Source organism: Natator depressus, chromosome 25, assembly GCF_965152275.1.
Source record: "Natator depressus isolate rNatDep1 chromosome 25, rNatDep2.hap1, whole genome shotgun sequence".
NCBI classification, from domain to species: Eukaryota; Metazoa; Chordata; order Testudines; family Cheloniidae; genus Natator; species Natator depressus.
In genome coordinates, this window is record NC_134258.1 from 11,208,176 (window position 1) to 11,230,016 (window position 21,841).

The 21,841-nt window shown below is 58.2% G+C and overlaps 1 protein-coding gene across 3 annotated transcripts; it reads right to left on the reverse strand.

Annotated features, from left to right (window-relative positions):
* Positions 1–9,429: 9,429 nt before the first annotated feature.
* Positions 9,430–19,255, reverse strand: PLPPR3 (phospholipid phosphatase related 3). 3 transcript variants are annotated; one of them, XM_074939340.1, is made up of 8 exons: positions 19,130–19,255; positions 16,035–16,154; positions 15,195–15,380; positions 14,494–14,623; positions 13,728–13,923; positions 13,451–13,508; positions 12,690–12,863; positions 9,430–12,490 (listed from the first exon to the last, which is right to left on the reverse strand). In XM_074939340.1, exons 2-8 carry the CDS (start codon positions 16,107–16,109, stop codon positions 11,189–11,191), a joined length of 2,121 nt encoding a protein of 706 aa, XP_074795441.1. In that variant the 5' UTR covers positions 16,110–16,154; positions 19,130–19,255; the 3' UTR covers positions 9,430–11,188. The 3 variants fall into 3 exon arrangements, with proteins under 3 accessions (XP_074795441.1, XP_074795440.1, XP_074795442.1); XM_074939339.1 differs by lacking the exon at positions 19,130–19,255 and adding an exon at positions 18,460–18,927; XM_074939341.1 differs by lacking the exon at positions 19,130–19,255 and adding an exon at positions 17,420–17,438.
* Positions 19,256–21,841: the final 2,586 nt, after the last annotated feature.

Consider the following 21,841-nt stretch of genomic DNA (forward strand, 5'->3'; position numbering starts at 1 on the left):
CTGATCCTCTGGAAAATAATTTAAACCGCACAGGCTGCTCTCTTCCACGAAGGTCTTTGAAGCCAGTGATCATGAGCTGCCCTATGCCGATACCTGCATGCTCCAGGCACATACTCTAGACGAGATACAATTGATTAGGGACAGATTTGCAGGGTCTGCAGAAAAGTATGGGCTGACAATCTGGGAAAGACAGAGGTCGTGTATCAACCAGCTCCCAGGACACCCGAAACGAAACCGAACGTTGCAATCAGCAACACCCAGCGCAATGCTGGTGCAGACTTCTGCTGCCTTTGTGGTATATTGTCAAAGGAACTCACCCTAGACAAGGGGCTGACAAGTCGTATCAACGAAGCCACTTCATCATCCGGCCACCTAGCAGGCAGACCCTGGCAGCGAGGTGGTGTTAAGCTTCAAACCAAGCTAAAAACCTGTAAACTGGTTGTATGGGTGTGAGACCTGGACCTGCTACAGGCATCCTGCTAAGCTTCTGGCTACGTTCCATTTGCGGGATCTGGGTGCCATACTCAGCATCAGATGGCAGGAAAAAGTTACCACTAACGAGGTTCTGGACCGTAGTCACGCCACGGGGACTGAAGCCAGGCTTAGCCCATCACAGTTACATGGGGCGGGTCATGTACTGAGGATGGATGACGCCGGAACGCCATTTGGCGAGAGATGGCCAAGGGAAAGCGGGCAAGAATAACTGGAAAGGAGGCGGCCGGAAGCGGGGTTGCCCATTGCGAGATCAATCCCCGTCTGGATCTTGAGGCACAGCGGCTGAGTTGTAAACCGCAGCAGGCTCAGCGGGCGCAGGCGGTAATCCCTTCCTCCGGAGCGAGCGAGCGACGCGTGTCAGGTGGAAAGGACCGGCTCGCACGCATCCGCCTTTTTAGCCACAGCCGTACTCACAGGACGTAAAACCATCGGCAGTGTCGAAAGGACACCACCGTACGTGTGCTCTCTGTCCCCCTCTAGTGGCTGGTCTGCAGAGGTTTGAATCTCTTGTTGCTTCCCCCTATAGGACTTCTTAGGCCCAGATCCACAAAGGATTTTCAGCTCCTAACTGTCCTAGGTTGACTGAGTAGGTGCATGCTCTGGTATCAAACCAAGGAGACCACGCTGGCATGAACAAACAGAAGCTCTCAAACTGGTCCAGAGTGAGGGTGATTGCAGCCAACTCACCTCTCCGCTCTGGGAGTCTGTCTGTCAATGCTCCTCAGTCATCTTTCCCCTCAGGGCCCGGGCTCTGCACTCTGCTGTTCCCCATGCCGAGCAGCTGGCCTGTGGCAGGATCGCAGCAGCCGGTGTCCCTGCTGGAGACAGGGAGGGCACTGCACCAGATTCATCCACCATACGCTAATGCCGGGAGAGTATTTGCTGCTGATCTTGTTCCTGGGAACACGATCCTGTCACCCCCGGCAGCGAGGAGAGGATCCTGGGTTTGTCCTTCCTCTCTCCGGTCAGGCATCGGGGCACGGAAGGGTGGCTGACTCACTATCAGCAGGAAATGCAGTGCTGTCAACAGCGATCCCCTTGGATTTCCCAGGACTAGGAGAGCATCTGTGTGAATCGATCCTGAGTCGGAGGTTTGGGCTGCCTGATCCAAATGAAAAAGGTGGTCATGGGCTTTGGATCAGGCCTTCGGGAATGGCCATGACATAGCCACTATGGGGCAGTCTTCCTTCTGGCCAGAATGCCGGAGGGTTCCTTCACGTGCTCATGTTCCAGTGGCAATGTACCCCATTAGAGGAACAACGCGGGGCACCTTTTGCCTCATGCCCATGGTCATTTAGGCAGCACCCAAGTAGTGAAGAGAGACAGAATGGCTAGCCCCTTTAAGGCAGCATTGGGGTGATCTCCCCGCCACCAGTTGCACCGATATCTCAGACATAGGTGAGAGGTTTTTCGCAGGAGTGGGTGGGTGAGATTCCGTGGCCTGGGTTGTGCAGGAGGTCGGACTAGATGATCATAATGGTCCCTTCTGACCTTAGTATCTATGAATCCATGAACTGGTGGCAGTAGTGGGATCACTACACCTGAGCCCACTCTGAGAGCAATGGTGGCAAAGGAATCGGAGGGCTTTTGTGCCATCGCCACCTGCTGGGGAGGGCTATGCCTGCACTAAGGGGATTTGGGTGGTACTCCTGACGGTAGACTCTTGCTGCTTGCCCAGATGGGACTCGGTGCCGCCACTCCCTGCGGAGAGATTGCAGGGGGTGGCGGAGATTGGGCAATAGATGCTGAGTTCAGCAAAACGTCCTCCCACGCGAGCAATCAATGTCTGCGCGGAGGGAGGACGCGAAGGCTGCCTTTTCACCCCCCCCCCGCAACACAATACTCCAGGAGCCGAGCTCCAGCCCACAGCTCCCCTGCAGTTGTCGTGGCAACATGGCAAGAAACAAGCCAAAATCCCCACGGTGCCGCAAGCTGGTCCCTCCACGACTGCTGGATCCAGGCCCCGGTTTAAGAAGGTCCCACATGATGACATAAGGCAGCCTGGCTGAGAGCTAGAGAACCCCGGAGAACCACAGGATCAGGCTGTCCAGCAGCCCTGCTGGTAAATCCCCCTTTTATCGGCATTTCAGCCTAGTCCTGCCTCTTCCAGGCACTGTAACACGGGAGACCCTGGAGTGGTGGGTGGGTGGGGGTGTATGTGTGTCCTCCACACCCCTCCAGCCCTCTGTGAATTACAGGGCAGCAAAGGGGGGGTTACACTTTGCCAGCAGCATAAGGCAGCAACTCTCCTGTCTGCTCTGTCCCCCTGCAGCCTAACCAGCTCTGCCCGGGGCTTCTGGCTTGCTCTGCGCTGAGCACCTGGCATCGCAGGGCTTGAGTCAGCCCCATTTCATAGCTGGGGCCCTTCAAACAGCATGGGAAGGGCTGCAGCCATGAGGCGTCTTGCACTGCCAGCAGCCGCTACCCCTCAGAGGTTCGTGGCCATTCCTGCCCCACCACCCCGTCCAGTAGCAACCAGGCACTACTGGCCCCATTCCTCTCCAGCTGGACGAGCAGCTCCTGTGCCCCTTTGCAAATACCCGACACACCCCGAACAGCAGGACCTAAAACAGAGAACCCGCAACCCTGGAGCCATCTTGGTGCAGAGGGAGGCAGTGTGGTCGGGGGCTAGAAGTGGGAACTGGGAGGCAGGACTCCTGGGTTCTGCCTCTGACTGTGTTGTTCCTGCTCTGTGCCTCAGTTTCCCCATCTGTAAAACGGAAACGATGACACTGACCCACTTGTCTGCTGAGATTGCCGGCACCGGGCACAGTTGGAGACAGTAGACAGGGCTAGATGGACTTCAGTCTGGCAGCGCCTGTGTTCCTAAAGTGCTTTGGGAATCTGTATAAAAACTGCTAAGGATAAAGCCTCAATCTGCTGCTGCTAATGCATTGAGCGCCAGGCTCCCCTCCCCGCCCCCGTGATGTGCCAGGTGCAGGGCTCCGTCAGCTGGGTTAAAAATAAACAACGGGCCAGATGGAGCAAATGAGCAAAATCTCCCCTCTAGCGACCAAAAAACTATAGCTAATAATAATAAAAATAGACCCAGCTCCCCCCCAGCCCCTGAGAACTCTGTGAACCCCCCCACCACCAGCGCCTCCCCTCCCAGCCCAGAGCGCACGTCCTACCTGGGTGGGGTTGTCTGGCAGCTCCTTGCAGGACAGGAGTGCAAAGGCGGCTGTTGCAAATGAGCCCAGTCCACGGGTAAGGTGGCCCTGTTTGAGCAGCGCCCCTGGGGAAGGGCTTGGTTCACGTGTAGCACATGTGCTCTCAGCAGCTGGTAGGGGGGCCCCTGACGTGGCATGCGGGGGGTATGCCGGTGCAATGCCCCCGCCACCTCCCGAAAGCCAGGGTCTGGGCTAAGTGCTTGAGAGGCTGCATAGCCCCGTCAGGCTTGCTTTTCGCTCACATGCTATGGGAGCGTCTGCATCGTCTTTGCCTATCCCCCTGCACGTCTGTCTGTCCAACAGCTCCATATCTGGCCACCTGTTAGAAATTAGCTAACAGGAGCTCTGTATCTAATTCCTATATAAAAATAGAGGATTTAATACCTATTAGACCCACTCAACTCTAATACTAACATGATCTCACGTCTTGTGTCAAGTCACTTAGGGAACCCTGGTTAGGTTTAAAATTGTAATGTACGTTCGTTGTGACTAACTCTTGAATACAACAATTAAAAGAATTGTAGAAAAAGCTAGATGACTTTCTATCACTTTTTTGCAGGTCATCAAGCTTGGAATAGATCATTTAACTTTGGAAACATCCTACCAGGGCAAGGCCCCGTGAGTTTATACAGCACCTGCCTGGGGCTTGAGGGGTGTTACCTCACGACAAATAATAGACTAGAAACTGACCTTCAACAGGAGTGAAACTGACACTTTCAAGTCACTGTCACAGTGTTGCCTGTCTCAAATGTTCAAAAACTCATGAGATTAGCTTTAAAAATGATGGATTTGGGGATCTTTTTATTTACCTTCTGCTTTTTGAGCCTTTAAGGTGCACCGGGGTCACATTCTGAAGCTTTCTCCACAGCCACGAGGACTAGAAACTTCATTTTTCTTTAAGAACGAAGGCTGAAATCATCACAGATCCACCTGACCCCAGGAGCCGGGGCTTTATGGAAACAATAATCATGAGACTCAGGACAAAACGATGAGAGTTGGCAACACGGCTTTTACTTCTGTTGAAAGGCTAGTTACTTTCCAGAAGGCTCTTAAACCCAACACGACAGCGAGTGAGTTGCAGTTCTCACAGGAGAATATTTAAATCAAACACGAAGAAAATTCTATATTTTAAAGTTGAGAAAAAAATGGAGACGTCTGAGGTATCTTAGGGCCACTGAAGGCAGGAAAGGAACACAAATAGGCACAGGAGCTCTGGGCAGCTCTTCCTTTAGAGAGAAAGTTGGAGGGTCAAATCTTCTAGTCCTTAATCAACTAAACCTTCTATTGCCGTCAGTGCGTCCACTCATAGCTATAAATAGCACAGCGACCATGTGCTGACATGTGTGGTCGGTAACTATACACTTCATACTTAAATATATGAGCCATCTTCTCCAGACTTACACAGTTTATATGCCTTGGCTCAGGGACTGGCTTTTCTGGCATATTCTGAACAGTGCTGAGCACACAGACGGTGCCCAGTGAATAATGCAAATCACGACAAGAAGTGTCGACTTTATGGACCCTGTGGATGCAGTTTCTGTTCTTTGTTCTGGAATTGGCCTGAATGCAGCTGAAACCTTAAGAATGGCGGGCGTACACACACCGGATACTCACACAGCACTTTCGCCTTCCTTCCTTTTGTCAAACTCAGAACAGAAAATGACGGAACAAAATAGTTTTCAGTTAAAATGTAAAATTGCCCAGCAGCCATTGCTGTACAACCCAGCCTGGGGCAGAACCTGCCACCCCTTGGGAGTTAAGTCGTCTCTTCTCATCTGACTCTCATTCTCCAGCCTTCCTGATCTCTGCGCTGCTTTTCATGCTGTCAGCCATGGCCTCCATCCTGGGACCGTTCGCTGGCATCTCAGAGAACTGGCTGCCTTGTTTTTGCTCCCATCTATCAGAATCCTTTTTTTTTTTTGCAGCATGCAGAGGCTGGTCTACTGGGTCGGGAGCAAGACCTGGGTTCTCCTCCCCTCATGGACTTCCTCGCTGACCCCAGGCCAGTGCTTTAAGGACTGATTTTCAAAGGTTTTTAGGCACCCAAAGCTGCAGCGAGGCATCTAATGGGGTTTACAAAGCACCGAGCCTTCTAAGTGCATTTGAAAAATCTCACGAGGTGGCTAAATACCTTTGAAAATCTGGCCTTTAGTCTGTGTGTGCCTCAGTGCCCCATCTGTACAACGGGGATAAAACTGCTGCTCGACCTCACCGAGGGGCAACCTAGGCTCAGTGCTTGGCTGTATATTTTCTGAGGCCCGCCCCCGTGTTCGCTCTAAAACAGCCCCTCCTCCCTCCCCCCCCCCTCCACAGCGGGATTCCTCTAAACTTCCAGATCCTGAATCTAATCACCAGCCTGTCCTTAGCGTCATCATCCTGCCTCTGTTTGTAAACAAAATATTGACCCCCTGCCCCAGGGGCACCACTTCTCTGCAGAACTTACATGTCACACTAATGCAGGGCTCTAGTTAACAGCTCCACCTGGGCGCTTGCACCCCCTGTATGAAACTCAGGGTGGGGTGGCTCCCCCCGCCCATTGGCCCCCTTGCTCTCTGCACTCAGGAACTCCACGCCCCCCCTGCAGCTCCCAGCCAGCGAGCCAGGCGCGTGGGCGGGCGAGGATGCTGGGGGCTTTTCCAGAGCGCGGGAATGTCGCTACACGGTTCTGCACGTTGCCGGCTGCATGCCGGCAAAGCCGCATGCCTCCGTCCGGCCGCCTGAGTGGGCGGGAGAGCCAGGCCGGGCCACGCAGCGAGGTCAGGAAGGTGACTGCTGTTGGCACCCGCCCTTGGCCCCAGCTCTGGGCTCAGTAAATCCCCCCCGCCACAGCTGTTTGCATTAAACATACACATTGATCCGCTTGCTCTTGTAAGTGCTGGGGGTGGGATGTAAGGGCTTCCTCTCCCCCCCCCGCCCCATAAATCCCTGCACCATTCTCCCCCACCCCGCACTTTTACTTCAACCCTGCATGCGCCTCAGGCCCTGCTGGGGGCATGCAGCACCTGGCTGGCCTTGCAAAGACACACGCACTCACTGCCATCCACCCCACAGCTCCACCCACGCGGCCCTGGCCCATAAACAGCTGAGCAGCTGGCTCTGGGGTTAGGGCGGTTTAGCTGGTTCATAAGACCAGCTCGCCCGCCCCCTCCCCTGCTGTGTGTGTGGGTGGGACCCTAGGAGGCCCAGGAGAACAGCATTAGCTCACACAAGGCAGCCCGCTTCATCGATTCGTAGTGTCAGTGTTATGAGTCAGGCATTGGTCTCTCGCGCTCTCTCTCGCTAGGAGTCAGAGCAGGGGCCTGGCAGGCAGGACTCCTGGGTTCTTAGATCCCTGAGGCTCAGGAGAGGTGCAGGTTTCTAGTGGGTTAGAGCAGGAAGGGGCATCAGGGGTCTACCCCTGACTCTGGGAGGGTTGGGGCTAGTGGTTAGAGCAGGTGACAAAGCCAGGATTCCTGGGTTCGAGTCCCAGCTCTGGGAGGGGAGTGGTGCCTACTGGTTGGGGAGGGGGAACAGACCCGGCAGTCAAGCCACCGTGGTTTCTATTCTTTATTTGGCCTTTGGGGGAGTCACGTCACGTCTCTGTGCCTCAGTTTCTCCAGATGCTAAGACTGCTCCGGCTTTGACAAGCACTTGCACACGCCTCTGCTGAAAGCTGCTAACAGGACCCATAACAGCGCTGACGTGTAAATTACATGTGTGACACCGGGGGGGTTTGGTGGCAGATGTGCTAGGAGTTAAAATTAGGACCAAAAAAGCTAAAAGAGCAACTGATAATTACAGGGGGGTGGGAGGGAACAGGGCAGGCCTCCTAAAGGCAGAGCGAGTGAAGGCGTGTGCGGTGGGAGAGGGAGGCGCTGAAGTCTGGCCCAGCCACAGCTGCTGGCCGCCTGCCTGCTAACGGAGCCCATCTCCCCTTCTGCGGGGGTGGAATTAGTTCTTCGTGGGGCTCCTGAGCGAAGATGCCCACGCTGGGAAAGGGGAGCATTTAGCAGCAGCTACGAAAGGCTGGGTGGCTCTGAGGGAGCGTAACTCAGGCTCCAGCCGCCCCGACCCACAGCAGCGGGGTGAGCGACCACCGAGTGCAACGTGCAATGAGCTGCAGGGCGGATGCCACCAGCGTTGGTCAGGACGAAATGGAGCCGGGGAGAGGAAAAGGGGATGGGGGCCCAGGGCTCGGCGAGGGGCGGGGGCTGCTAGAGACATCAGCGTGATCAGGCAATTGGGGGCAGAGGGGGGTCCTACCCGGCGCTGTGCCCAGCAGCTGGCTCAAGCATTGGCCAGAATTGATTTTTAACAGGATTCAAGGCAACGGCAGGTTGGACTGAAGAGCCTGATGGCGCTGGGAGAACTGTAGGCCTGGCAGCCCATGCGCTGGGAATCCTGCATAGGCACCCAGCCCCCAGCCTACCGCCGAGCTGCTGGCAAGCCAGTAACGCTCATGGGGCAGCCCCAGCCACAGTCAGAAAGGGGCGTTCCTGCCAGATAGGGGCAGTGGATGCTTTCTCAAGGATGGGGGGGGACTAGGAAGAAAATGGGTGGGGGCTAATGGGGTTAAAGAAAAGGGGAGTGGGCATCAAGACGCTTGGGGCCTATTTGCAGCTCTGCGGGAGGAGTGGCTTGTGGTTAAAGTAGAGCTGGGGACTCAGGGCTCTTTTCCTCCTTGTGCCACTCACAGATTCTCTCCGTGCTAGTGGAATTTCCTGCGGGCCAGTTTGCCCAGCTTTATAGTTGCTTTGCACCATGGGAGATGCCCCAGCAGTGCCCAGAATGATGCCCATTGAGTATATGGCCAGCCCAGCCCAGCGTGGCGGCCTAGACCGTGAGGTGAGGCCAGGTGAGATGGGGGGACTCATGCAGGGGCTGCCTCTCTTCTGAGCACAGGTCGCAGGGCACAGTCGGTTCCGATTCCCGGTGCAAAAATGTCCCTGTTGAGAAACATTTTCATGCGAACCAGGGGCAAGTCGCGACTTTGCACAAGGGCAAGGAGCAGCAGGCAGAGCGATGTGGGGCAGGAGACGACTCCATCGCAGGCAGGAAATTCCCACACTGGGGCAAGGGAATTTTAACAAGGTTTCCAGTCACTGATCTGCCGGACAACAGACTCTGCCCTCCTGCCCCAGCCAGGCTGATGTGGAGAGAGACACAGGTTCATCCATTTATTTCCTTACAAACACAGCAGGTTCAGACATCGCCTGACAGATGCATTTACAGTTTGGGGATTGCTTTAGTGGCGGGGTGTTCCCTCCCCCTCCAACCTGATCCAGCCCTCCTGGAGCCCCGGTGCTCCCACCCCTGCAGAGCCGGGTAAGGAATGGCAGAGGTTGCATCTCTGGGTCAGTTTCCTACCATGACGCCAGTAACTCCCTGCCCCAAGCTCCAGCAGCCACGAAGCTCCCTCAAAGGGGGGGGACGCGCCCTGTCTCGCCCGCTGCCGGGGGACCAAGCAGGGCTCCATCCTCACCGCTCTCCTGAGAAGTTCCCCGGTGAGCCAGAAACGTGGCTGCCCATGAGAAATGGAAGAGCGCTGCAGGATCAGAGGAACCCTTCTAATTGCACCCGCTCCAAGCGGATTGGCGAGGGACGAAGGAGTGCCTGGGCTGAAGGGATCTACACATGCCCTGTCTTGATGAGCTTGGCTGATAGCACCGGTAGCATTTGGCAATGTAAGGGATCTAGGCCTGTTATTCCACTGTGTAATTCCCCTCCCCCGACCCCCCAGTGTTAGCTCCCCGCAACCTCCTCCCCAGTGGCACAGATCCCAGCTAGGACCCCCCCCATCTCTCTAGAGTGTATTTATCCCCTTATGCAAACACTCACCCTCCACCCCTGTACGCATGCCTCCCATTCACCCACCGGCCTTCCAGCTCACAGCTCTCCCACCGCTCCTGACCAGTTAGCCGTTGTGGCTACAGAGACAGATGCCTGGAGGCCACGCAAAGGCCACGGGGTCTCACAGAGCTGCTGGCTAGAGCCAGGGGGGACACAACACCCATTTCCTGTCCCTCTGCCTTCCCCTGTCCCATCGCCGTCTCCTGCCTGGGCCACACAGGGGCCCTGCTGAAAAGCCCACTGAAGTCAATGGCTGGAAGATGTCACTAGGCTTGGGATCAGGCCCACATGGCGACTAAGGGGTGGCCAGCTTGGCTGTGGATTGGGTTCGGTGGGGAACCAGGGGAAACGGGAGCCGTTTTTCATGGGAGGGGGCGAATGACGACGACAAAAGCATCACGAAGATGCCATCAAACTTTCCCGCGCTATTTAAAAAATAAATAAATAAAATCCCACCAGCTCAAATCACAAAGCTGGTGTGCAAGCTTCCCCTCCACCCCCCGCGTTGGCAGCTCTGGTCGCTGTCTCGCCCAAGGGACGGCGAGAAGAGAGACAATTCAGTCAGCGCAATCAGGTTGCCCCCATCCCCAGCCCGGATGCCATCTGTTAATTGAACAGGGCTGCTCTTCCAAAGTCAGGATCCGGCCTGGGACGCCTATGCCCTGTACCACACTTATGCCAGGAGGGGGTGGTAAAGCGGCAGCAGGACTGAGCAGCCTGGTAGCCGCAGCAAAGCACGGAGGGTTATTTATCCAGGTGTCCTTGGCTAATAGGCGGCTAAGCCAAGTGCCCCCCTGGAAAGCTTAGTCTGTCAGCCTCCTCTGACCGCCATAGGGAGTACAAGGGGTGAGGGTCAATTGTCCCTCGGCATCTCTGTGTGGCTCAGCACAGAGGGCAAGGAGTGGACTGGCCGGCACTGACACCTGAACAAAAGGCCCCTGAAAAATCTCCGGGCAGCCAGTGAAAAGCCTCTAAGCCCTGGCTAATACCCCTTCCTCACTGCGTACGCAGCCAGGGAGCTATTTACAGAGTCCGACAGCGGCCAGGAGTTCAGTCGGTGGCCGGACATGCCCCCCTGCAAATAAAACAGAGGGAGGAGGACGTGACACAGGACGCCATCCAGGTAGCCGCTGGCGACTGGATCCGTTGGCTACCAGCTCCCAACGAGCAAGGCAAACAAATCCACATGCAAGGCTGGAGACAGTTCCCTCAATTGGTAGCCAGGACTCCTGGGTCCTGAATGTCAAGGTCATTCATTTGCTCCCACCCCACCATCGCAACATCCGAATAAACTAAAACCCTCCCGGGGCCCGTCAGCACCTGGTTAACAAATAAATAAACACAGAAAATTCTTCCCCTGGTTGGACATTTGGAGTCCCACGGAGGGCTTGTTGTTTTAACGCCTTGGAGAAGAATTCTGCAGTCCCTGCATCTTCTAGTCCACCCCTCCCATCCGGCGCTCGCAACATCTTCTCCATGTGCTGCTCCGCTTTGAGGGTACTGTATAGAAATCCCTGGAGGCCCCCCGAAGACGGGATGCTCACACCCCCCCGGTCCCGGCCTTGTCCCAAAGCCGCAGCACATGGAGTGCGCTGATTGGGTAGTTCAACAGTGGAGACGCCCACGGAGGCAGGTACCCCGCTCTGGACAGCTGCCCTGGGTTGGGGCAGGTGGGGTGGAAGCCGGGGAGGGAATTACTCCTTAAATCTCCGGTTGGCTTGGATTTTCTTGTAGTAGTTTTCTGCCTCGTTGTCTGTGTGGCCGTCCTTCTCGCTGACCGTGAGGCTGGCGGGCTTCCTCCGCAGGGTGGACTCTCGGCTGGTGGGGCCTAGCACGTTCTCCGGCATGCCCTCCCCCCGCTCTGCCGCCCCACCCCCTCCCGTCACCACGTTGATGGTGGCCACGCTGCCGTAGCGCGGCTCGTCTTGCTCGATGTCGCTGACGGAGGAGCCCGGGGAGACGCCGGCGCTCCTGGTGGGCCGGAAGCCCCGGTAATCCTTGCCCATCTCGTTCAGCTCGTAGGCTTCTTGCCCATCCGAGCCTTTCGGGGCCACCTTCCACTCCCAGGGCCCGTTGCCGGAGGAGAGGTGCACCACAGGGTGGTGCGGGGCGTGGGCGTCGATGGTGACGATGCTGGAGCTGTCCCGCTCTGACGGCGAGCGGTACTGGGAAGAGTCGGAGCTGGTGGAGGACGAGGAGGTCTCCGAGTGCTTGGGCGTGACCGACACCAGGCCCTGCTGCTTGGACATGGCAATGACCTGCATGAGCCGAGGCGGGTTGGCCACCCGCTGGCCCGCCCCCTTCTCTGCCATCATCATCCACTTGGCCCGCACGGCCGAGCTGCTGGTGGGTGAGATGTTGGCGGTGCCTTGGCTCTCCTCGGGGATGTGAACCAGCTGGGACGCCCCTGGCCGGGGCTGGATGAGAACCCGGGGCCCCATGGCGGCCCGCTCGGCCGTGCGGGCCTGCACTGTCGGGTAGAGTGAGGAGGGGACGTGCTCCTCTTCATCCGCGCCGACCGAGTCTGAGCCAGCCCTCGCGTGCCTGCTGGCCTCCTCGGCCAGCGTCATACTCCGGCCCTCCAGGGATTTCTGCTTCCACTCGGTGATGAGCTGCTTGGAGCGGCAGGCGTCTACTGGCACGTGGATGGTCATGTGGCGCCGGGCGGGGTCGTCCATGGAGGGGGTGTTGACCCGCGGCAGGGTGTTGCTGAAGGTGACCATGTTCTCCTTGCCCATGGGGCTGCGGGGGGCCAGCAGGTCCACGTCCACGCTGGCCCGTTTCAGGCTGCCCAGGGAGTTCTTCTCCCGCTGGACCTGGCGGTTCACCCCGTCCAGCCGGGTCTGGGGGTTGAGCTCGTCAGTGCTGACCGACTTATTCTGGTGGTACACCGAGTCATGGCCGCGCTGGGTCAGGGCCCGCAAGGCGTCCTTGGTGGGGGGGTTGGCCGGGGCCCTCTCGGTTGGCGCTTGGAAGTTGCCCACTGCGTGGTACGCCTGAGGGGGAGAGAAAGCTCAGGGGTCAGACCACACGGCAGCCATCCAATCACAGTTCGGGCGCCCGCGGGCTCCCCACTTTTAGGGCACTTCCATCACTCCTAATGCCAGTGACTGACACCAACCCCTGGAGGGAGACGCAAAGGCCCTTCCTCTCAGCAGGGGCTCTAAGCTCAGCTCCCTGAGGGCGTGAACTCACCAGGTAGGCGGCGATCCCCGAGCCGATGAGGAAGCCCACGTAGACGTCGATAGGGTGGCTGCGGTACTGGGTGATCTGGGTCAAACCGCAGACGCCGGCAGCGATGGCAAAGGCGAAGACCAGGATGGGCTTCAGGAGCTTGGTGCTGTCCGAGATGATGGAGTTGAAATACATCTGGCCAGAGGAGAGGAGAGCGGGGGCCTGTCAGAGCCACGGGTTGAGCGCTGGCCCAGCAAATGCACGGGGCTGGCTGGGCAGCCAAGGATGCGACCTCCTGTGTTGGTGGGTGACCCCCCTCCCTGCATGGACTGCCCAGGCCTTTCTGGTTCACGGGGGCACCTCGGCTAGTCCCAGGAGGGTGAGGGTTATGTTAGCTGTATGCTGTTTTGCGTGTGTGTGTGAGAAAGAGAGAGAGCAAAGCACTCTGTGTGTTTGCACACATGGGTGCGTGTTGAGGGGGCATTTGATTGTGTCGGGGGGCACCGTAGGTGTGTTTGCATTTGCATAAGGCAGGGCACTGTGTGCATGTATCCATGGGGGGTGCACCAAAAGCTGCTTGCATGTGTGTGGAGCAGGACGTGTGTGTTCAGGGGGGGGTGTACAGTGAGGGGGCTTGCCTGGGGAAGGAGCTGTACAGGGGCATGGTGAGGGACCGAACTGTAAGCATGGAGGCAGGCGCGTGTCTGTGGGCTTCACATACTTGCTTGCATCAGCCTGTGGTTGCAAGTCAGGGAGATAAGGAGAGAGGTGGGTGAACTCACCGACACGTAGACAGCGGCGAAAGCTGACAGCGTGGCATGCTGGGACGGGAAAGTCTTCCTGGAAAAGGGAAGCAAAGGACAGCTCGAGCAGCCTGGGCTAGTGCTGGCAGGGACCTGGCTGCGGCACGGTGGGTGGCCAGATCCCAGCATGATACATGCAGCGGGGCCCGGCGGGGTGTGGGTGAGAAGAGACAGCCTTGTACTCCCTTCCTTTGTGGCCATCGGGGGCAGGGTCCCTCAAGCCGAGTCCTTTGGCTCTGGACTGCACGGAACGTACCTGGCAGAGAGAATCGCATTCTGGTCCTGGCCCGAGCAGATGTCCTGGGTGATGTAAGGGTTGGAGTCACAGGAGATCCCCAGCAGCGTGTAGTTGGGCTTGCAGACCGTCAGGAAAAAGGGGGCGTGGTAGCCGGTGGCCAGCTGGATCACGTCAGTCACCAGGGCGGTGGCACAGAGTCCGAACACGTGGACCCCTGGGGAAACCATGAGCGGGTCACGGATTAGAGCCTCAGCCACCGGGAAGTCACCGATGTTCCTCTGCCCCCTCCCACCTGCCTCTCCCCCCAGCCCCTCTGTCCATCTTCCCAATCCCCCTCCCACCTGCCTCGCCCCTCCCAGGTTTGGGCCAAGGCCAGGTGTGGAAGCGCCACAGGGCAATAAACATTTTCCATTTCCACAGCACTTTCCCTCCCCAAGCGCGGCGCAGACTCAAATCCCAGTGAAATGCAGCCACCTCTGGGGTGGTGGCCACAAAGCCTACAGCACGAGGGCAGTAGAACGGGCCCATGATGGGGAGAGAGGCCAAGGGCATCCACGTGGCAGGGGCAACCAGAGAGACACTAATGCAGAGGATGAACGTGGGCTTTGGAGCCCACACTGATCTCCGTGCTGCTGGATGTCGTGCTCCGAGCTGCACATGCTTCCCATGCAGGCTCCTCCATGGCCGCCCCCTCTTCATCCAGGCCCCGGGCAGCTTCAGAAGGAGGATCCCCCCAGGTACGAAGAACTGAAAGGCTCCAGGCCAGGACTGCGGCAAAACCTACCCACAAACCTTACAGTCCTGCGCAGGAAGGAGTTGAAGTTGCAACCGCCGGCGTTGATGCTCCCCTCCGACCCGCTGCGCCCCTTCAGCTTGGACTGCAGGCAGTAGATGATGCCTTCCCCGACCATGATCTGGGGGGAAGAGCAGAACTCAGTGTGGGACACACAGGCTTGCAGGCAGGAGGGTGTGTTGGCAAGTCAGAGCAAGGGGTATAAATGTAGAGGTTTTGGCACAGGGGCAGGTCCTACCCTCTCCCAGCAGGGGACGCGGTAGGGAGCGGGGCAGGAGTGCTGGCTGTGGAGGGAGCTCCCAGCTACTCCGTTCCCAACACAACACACATCCCCCTCCAGCACACTCTACCATTGCCTTATCATACCAGGTGGCTGGTGCGCAGGGGCCCCGAAACCTGGCCCAGCTTTGCATTGTTTCTGCAAGAGCCCCAGGTGCTGGGGCTGGGGCCATCGGGTCGGAGGGGCCTATGAAGAAGGGGCACAAGTTTGGGCTGCCGTAGCCTGTGCCTGGAGCTGTACGGGCCCCTGCGGTCTCTGAAGAAGTGAGGTGAATTCAAGGCCAGGTGGAATCTGCCCACCCCCCTCTCCAGAAGGTCCCTCCAGGTCTCTCCCTTCTCTCGCCCCCTTGTTTTCAGCCCTCCTGGCCCAGGCGGAAAGAGAAGCCCCCCCAGGCTTGGCCCCAGCTACGTACCGAGGCAGCAGGAGCAGCGAAGGCCAGGCTGAGAAGCATCAGCAGGGGGATCATCTCCTCGTTGGTCTCCACATACGGCATGGACAGGGCCCGGTCATAGCACTGGAACCCCACCTTGGCTGGCTTGAAGAGGTCGGTCAACTCCAGGAAATACAGCGTCACGATGGACGAAGCCACGATCGGGAGCTGGGCGAGGAGCAGGAAGGAAGCAAAGAGGTGGGTCAGGAGCATGGTCCAGTGGGCTCAGTTTCATCCCCCTGCCACCCTACAGACCTGCCTTCACCGGCCTCAAGGCTCCCAGTCACTTCCAAGACCACACTCCCCTCCTCTAGCTGGGAATAGAACCCAGGAGTCCTGACTCCCAGTCACATCTGCTCTAACCACTGGACAGTCTCTTTCCTATGTGTCTGTACAGCACCTGTCACAACCAGGCTCCAGTCTCTAGTGGCTGCTGCAATAGAAATGTTAAGCAGACACTCTGCCTCGTTAATTCCTCCCCTGAGGCCTAGCGTCTCTGCCCATCCACACCAGGGGTTGAGCAGACCCATCCACAGCCTCAAAGTAAAGGAAGGACAAAGGCAGATTAAAGCCACCTTAACACTCCTCCATCCGGGCCCCAGGGACAGGAAAGGAGTAACTGAGAATCAGCCCCAGAAATGGAATCATCTTCCATTTGTTCCCCCGGCCTCAGCCCCTGCAGGGCTCAGCTGGCTCCTGAGAAAGCATCTCACATTCCCCCGACACACTTGGCTTCCGCCTCGCTGCAGGGATGGGGCTCGAAAGGCAGCACCCGCCCCCACCCTGCTGTGCTCTGGGCCCCCTTGAAAAGCCTCTGCTCACCTCCACAAAGTAGAAGCATGGAAGGAGCGTCATGCTATCCTTGGGGGCCTTGGACTTCTCTTTTGGGGAGATCATGGTGTCAGCTCAGGGGGCAAGCGATGGGGACTCGCCTGGGTCAGCCTAGGCAACGAGACACACGGCAAGCGTTAGTTTAGTGGCACTCAAGGGGAAGTGGGGGGGCAGGAGTGCTGTCCGTGGGGGAAGATCATAGTTACTCCAGGACCAACCCAGCACTGGAGCGAGGAGGGCAGGAGCGCTGACTGCAGGTCGGGGGGGGGACTCCCAGGAACTCCAGTCCCAGCCTCTCCCAGCAGGAGGCACTGTAGGCACTGTAGGGAATGGTGCATGAGTGCTGGCTGCATGGAAGGATCCAGCCACCTCACCTGCATTGCTCTGGGGAGGCTGGAAAAGGAGGGTGGGGGTGGGAGGGGTAAAAAGCAGGGCGGCACGCGGGCAGGGAGGGGCGATTACGAGAGAGAAGGGCAAAACAAGGGGTGCCTTGAATCCATCATCCTGGGAAGCTGGGGGGGAGCCCAGGGCCTGGCTGGGGTCGCAGCTTGCGGGACCTGTTTGCAGGGTGTCCGGCTTTGCCCGTTCTCCGGATCCCTGCAAGACACTGAGGCTGCAGCAGGTTGCAGCTTGGCTAGGCTATTGTATTAAAAATGCCAGCAGGTGGGGCCAAGGGGGGTGGTTACAGGTGGGGTCTGAGTCCCCTCCCTTTGCTTCCCAACCCTGCCAGAGCCCCGCCGGGGCAGGGCTGAGGCTCCTAGCTGCAGCCCGTGGAAGGGTCCCCGCTTGTATTGCAGCCCGCGGGCTATACGCGGGAGGGGCGCCCCCTAGCGGGCCCCCCCCGTCGTGCCAGCTCCAGCCTCGGATACCAAAGGACAAAACGCCCAGCTGCCGCGGCGGGGGATCGCGACAGGGGCCAGGCTCCGTGGGGAGTGCGGGGGGGCGTGTCCCTTCCCCCCCCGCCCCATGCGGGTGACAGGCTCAGGGAATCGGGCTGCACCTTCGCATCGGAGCCAGCGGCGGCGGGGGGGGGGGGTTTGACCCTGCCAAGCTGCCCCCCCCCCAGCGATCCACGCCCCCGGAAACTTTCCCCAAGTCCTGCCCGAGGGAAGCGGACCCGGTGCCGGGACCGCCGGAGCCCACCCGTGGGGCTGGGCAGGGGGGCGCCCCCCCCGGCTCTGGGGGGGTTGGGGAGGGGGCCAAGCCAGCCCCACCCGGGCGCCCAGCGGTCTGAGCCGTGGGACCCGCTGGCCTGGGGATGGGGGGGGGTCTGTGCCACTCGGAGCCCCCCCCCACCTCCGACGCCGGGCTCCAGCCCTTTGTCCGGCCGCTGGGGCGGGGAAGAGCCCGGCGCCCGCCCCGCCCCGGCCACTCACCTCGCCGGACAAAGGGGGCCGCGGGGCTCGGGGCTGCTTCTCCCCCAGCGCGCCCCTCCGGCGGCCGCCGCGATCCCCCGCGGGCGCTGGAGCCGCTCGGGCGCCCGGGCAGGGCGGCTGCCGATCCTGCTGCGGCTGCGAGCGCGCACAAAGCCTGGGGCTGCGGGCGGGGGGGGGGGGTCGGGCTGAATTGGGGCGGGGGGAGCGTGTGCGCGCGGCTCGGCTCCTGTCCCGGTTTCCATGGCGAGCCCGGGGCAGCGAAACAAAGGAACTGGGGGGGGGCGCCCAGGAATAGGAGCTGGGGAGGGGGGGTTGCAATCAGCGCCCCCTCGGATACAGCTTTGGGGGGGGTCCTGGTACCTGCCCCCCCTTAAAGGGAGAGGAAGCGCAGGGAGGCTCAGTCCCCCCCCCAGCACCTGCTTGTGCCCCTCCCCCCCCCGCCTCTCGCAGCTGGAGATAGGGGGACTCAGGGGGGCAGCCCTCTCCTGGCCGGGCGTGGTGGGGGGAAGCCATGCGGGGGGCTTGCGGCAGGCTTTGCTGGCTGCCTGGCACGCATCGGCCTCCCCTGCCTGCCCCCACCCGGGGTTGGAAATCCCAGCCCTGCGGAGACAGAGGGACAGTCACACCCACAGCTGGCCCGGGAAGCAACCAGCGGAGCTGGCTTCCCGGCACACGTTCCCCAGCTGCCAGGACCCACTCCTGGGCACTGGATCTTTGTCCCTCTGCCCGCGGAGCGTGTCAGTGCCCAGAGCCAGCTGGGCACGTGTGGAGACCCCCCGCCAAACTCACTTCACATAAGAACCCCTGGGTGGCCCTCAGCTGGGATCAGCCCTGGGCCACGGTTGTGTCTTTACACAACAAGGATAGTATGGAGAAACCAGACGGGCAGAGCTTTGCCCAGGTCGCCACGTTCACTGGACACAAGCATGCCTGGCCTGGTGGCACGCACACTCAGATACCGAACATGGTGGGCACCACTTGAGGGTTCACAAGCTATTTAAAGGCAGGCTGCACCATTCCTATACAGTCACTGTCCCCACCTGGGCTGGATCCGAAGGTTTCAGAGGCCACCGTCCCCAGCTCTCACGTGGAAACAAGAACCGCGGGCCCACACGGTCTCTTCGTGACCACAGACACCAGCCAGATTGCCGTTTCCATGTCAAATCCCAGCTCAGACCCCCACCAACGAGTCTGCGCCTGGAGTGAGCTTGTCCGTTCTCAGCCGGCTCCATGTCCACTCATCCATCAGCCCATCCCACGCCCAGCTTCTCTACCTGCGGCATTTCAGCCCCCCCGCTGTCCCCGCCAACAAGGCCTGGCAGTGCCATGTTTACTGGGTACCGGTCGTTCCCAGACAGGGGCCCCGGAATCCTTGGCACTGGCTGCCAAGGTGCCATCTTCAAAGCACCTGCTGGTGCAGATGACTGCAGGGTGGCTCAGGAAGCCGCTCACGGCACATGACCCCCGGAGGTAGCGGGGGCACAAGCAGGGCACCTGGTGGGAGCAGCGCAACGGTGAGCCAAAGCCTGTTCTTGCCCCAATCCACCCACAGCTGCCCCCTCCCCCCTCGGGGACCCTCCCCACAGATCAGCAGCACCCAGCAAGGAAGATGCCAGGTCTGGGTCTGAGCCCCTCCTCACACCACTCTGGGCTCTGAGCTGGCAGGCCCCAAACTGGGACTCCCTCTTGGCGGCTGGCCCTGGTACCTGCCTGACCATCCCGGAGGAGAGCGCTGAACGAGGAGACCCCTTTGCAGGAAGCGCCGCAGCCCTGAGGGAGGGGTGGGAACTTCAGCAGCGTGACTGGCATCGCAAAATCCTCTGGCCCGGTTACCTAGCAACACGGAGGCTGCCTGAGTCTGTGTCTGGGGATGCTCGCATCCTAGCTCCCTCGCTGGGCGGGGCAAAACTGCAGCTTCCCTAGGGCCTGTTCAGCCTGGCAGAGAGACTATGGGGCAGGCACACCTCCATCCCAGCCCCTCTTCCTTACTATAGCTCAGCGGGGCCTCCGCAGCCCGGGGGACGGGCATCTAGGAAGGGACTGGAGTTAGGATCTGGATCCAGATCCAGAACGTCACCAAGTTCAGGGGCGCTGGGGTTGAAGGCCTGGTTCTGACCCTGTTCTCTCTAAAATCTCAGGCCCCATATTCGGACCCTCCCTTGAGCTGTGGAAGAACTCGGTTATGGGAACTCTACTAAGGATCATCGTCTGCCCACGGGGATCTGTGGGCTGGTGCTGAACCCAGCTCTGCCTTCCCGAGACTGAAGGCAGGATTTCTCCCTCTTTTTTCAGAGTAACAGCCGTGTTAGTCTGTATTCGCAAAAAGAAAAGGAGTACTTGTGGCACCTTAGAGACTAACCAATTTATTTGAGCATGAGCTTTCGTGAGCTACAGCTCACTTCATCGGATGCATACTGGGGAAAGTGTAGAAGATCTTTTTATACACACAAAGCATGAAAAAATACCTCCCCCCACCCCACTCTCCTGCCCTTCTAGAGCATCTCTCATCCAGGGATCTCAAAGAGCTTTATAAATATTGGGTTTTTTGGCCTTGCAAGCCACCCGTGTGGTGGGTTGGTATTATCATCCCTATTTTATAGATGAAGAAACTGAGGCACAGAGCATGAAGTGATCCACACACAAGGCCACACAGTGAGCCAGTGATGAAATAGAATCCAGGAGTCCTATTGCCCAGCTTCCTACCCCAACCAGTAGATCAAAGGCTTCTCCCTGTGGAAGTGTAGTAATCATTTTGTGCTAGGCAAGAGCCCTGCAGAAGACAGGCTAACCTTACTGTTAATAGCGCGAGATTTGTAGAAGCGGGGCTTGTGCTAGGCGGTTCGGAAAATTGTCTGAGATGCTGTTTTTTGACCTTGCTTTGATAAAATTGGAATGTAGACTGTTGCAGAATTTGTTGAGAAAAATAAGATAGCAGGTAGGAATATGTATAAACAAACTGCAGCTGTGATCATTATTGCCCGTAGCAAAAAGGTATAAAGGCTTGCCTCAATTGTTTATCTATGGAGCCCTACCTGGAGTGAGGGAGATTCCCTGCCCCGGTGTGTAGTTCCCCTCTTTAAATTGCTGAAAATACATGGTCTCTGATTTGTTACAACCAACCTAAGAGTGAAGACTGTTTTCTTCCAAGGATCTCAAAGAGCTTTATAAATATTGGCTTTTTTGGCCTTGCAAGCCACCTGTGTGGTGGGTTGGTATTATCATCCCTATTTTATAGATGGGGAAACTGAGGCACAGAGCAATGAAGTGATCCACACACAAGGCCACACAGTGAGTCAGTGATGGAATAGAATCCAGGAGTCCTGTTGCCCAGCTCCCCAGCCCAACCAGTAGATCAAAGGCTCCTCCCACAGCTGGGAATAGAACCAAGGTATCATGAATCCCAATCCCCTCTCTAAGTACTGGGGACCGAGAAGTGGAAACCCCATAACTCTGAGGTTCATAAAGTTCCCATCCCAGCATGGAATGGGGAGATTTCAGCTCTGAGACCCTGCCTCAAGGGCAGCCCCAGGTGGGAAGGCTGCACCAAGGGTAACCCACTCCGGTCCTAGGGTTGACCTGCCACACCTCTACCTGGAGCCAACTGGCTCACTTTAGCTGCCCCTCCATGCGGTAATCAGAGGGAGCAGCCCGGCATTGATCTCCGAGGAAGGCCGGTTTGCCCTTGCTAGCAGCTGCCTCCCCCGGGCCCTGGCCTTTCACCATCAGAAGCTGTGTGTGATTTGAACACTGCACCCCTCTTGCTTTCCTTGCTGATCTGATGGGCTCAGTTCCTAATCTTCCCTCCTCCCTCCTTCCATCACTGCAGGCTCTTTGCCTGTCACGTAACCAAGCTGCAAATCTCCCCTGCTCCCCCTGGAGCAATTACTCTCACTGTGCTCAGAGTAGCAGCCGTGTTAGTCTGTATTCGCAAAAAGAACAGGAGGACTTGTGGCACCTTAGAGACTAACCAATTTATTTGAGCATAAGCTTTCGTGAGCTACAGCTCACTTCGTCGGATGCATCCGACGAAGTGAGCTGTAGTTCACGAAAGCTTATGCTCAAATAAATTGGTTAGTCTCTAAGGTGCCACAAGTACTCCTTTTCTTCTCACTGTGCTCAGGCTGCTCCTAGCCTCCTGGATTCCCTTCCTTATCTGCCAGCAGTTGCACTGGGGCCCGTAGGCATGTATCCAGACAAAACATGTCTCAGCTGGAACCCGGGAAAAGGGTCTGAACAAAAGGATCCTGCCAAGTCAGCCTAAGATTCACTCTACACCGCTCTGCCAGCCCGTGGATGGATGCTGTTTGAATGCAGCTCAGTTTAGGCCTAGGGGTGGGTTTTGGAACCTAGACTCCAACCCGAGCCACCTCAGGGTTAGGATTCAGTGGCACCAAGACCCCATCAGCCATCTTCATTCCATTT

Excerpts from the sequence above, each read along its gene's own strand:
- PLPPR3 (XM_074939340.1), bottom strand. The coding sequence starts at position 16,109 with ATGATCTCCCCAAAAGAGAAGTCCAAGGCCCCCAAGGATAGCATGACG. Across the intron at positions 14,624-15,194 it reads TCGCTGCTCCTGCTGCCTCG|ATCATGGTCGGGGAAGGCAT; the intron begins GTACGTAGCTGG and ends TCTTCCCCCCAG. Across the intron at positions 13,509-13,727 it reads AATGCGATTCTCTCTGCCAG|GAAGACTTTCCCGTCCCAGC; the intron begins GTACGTTCCGTG and ends TCCCTTTTCCAG.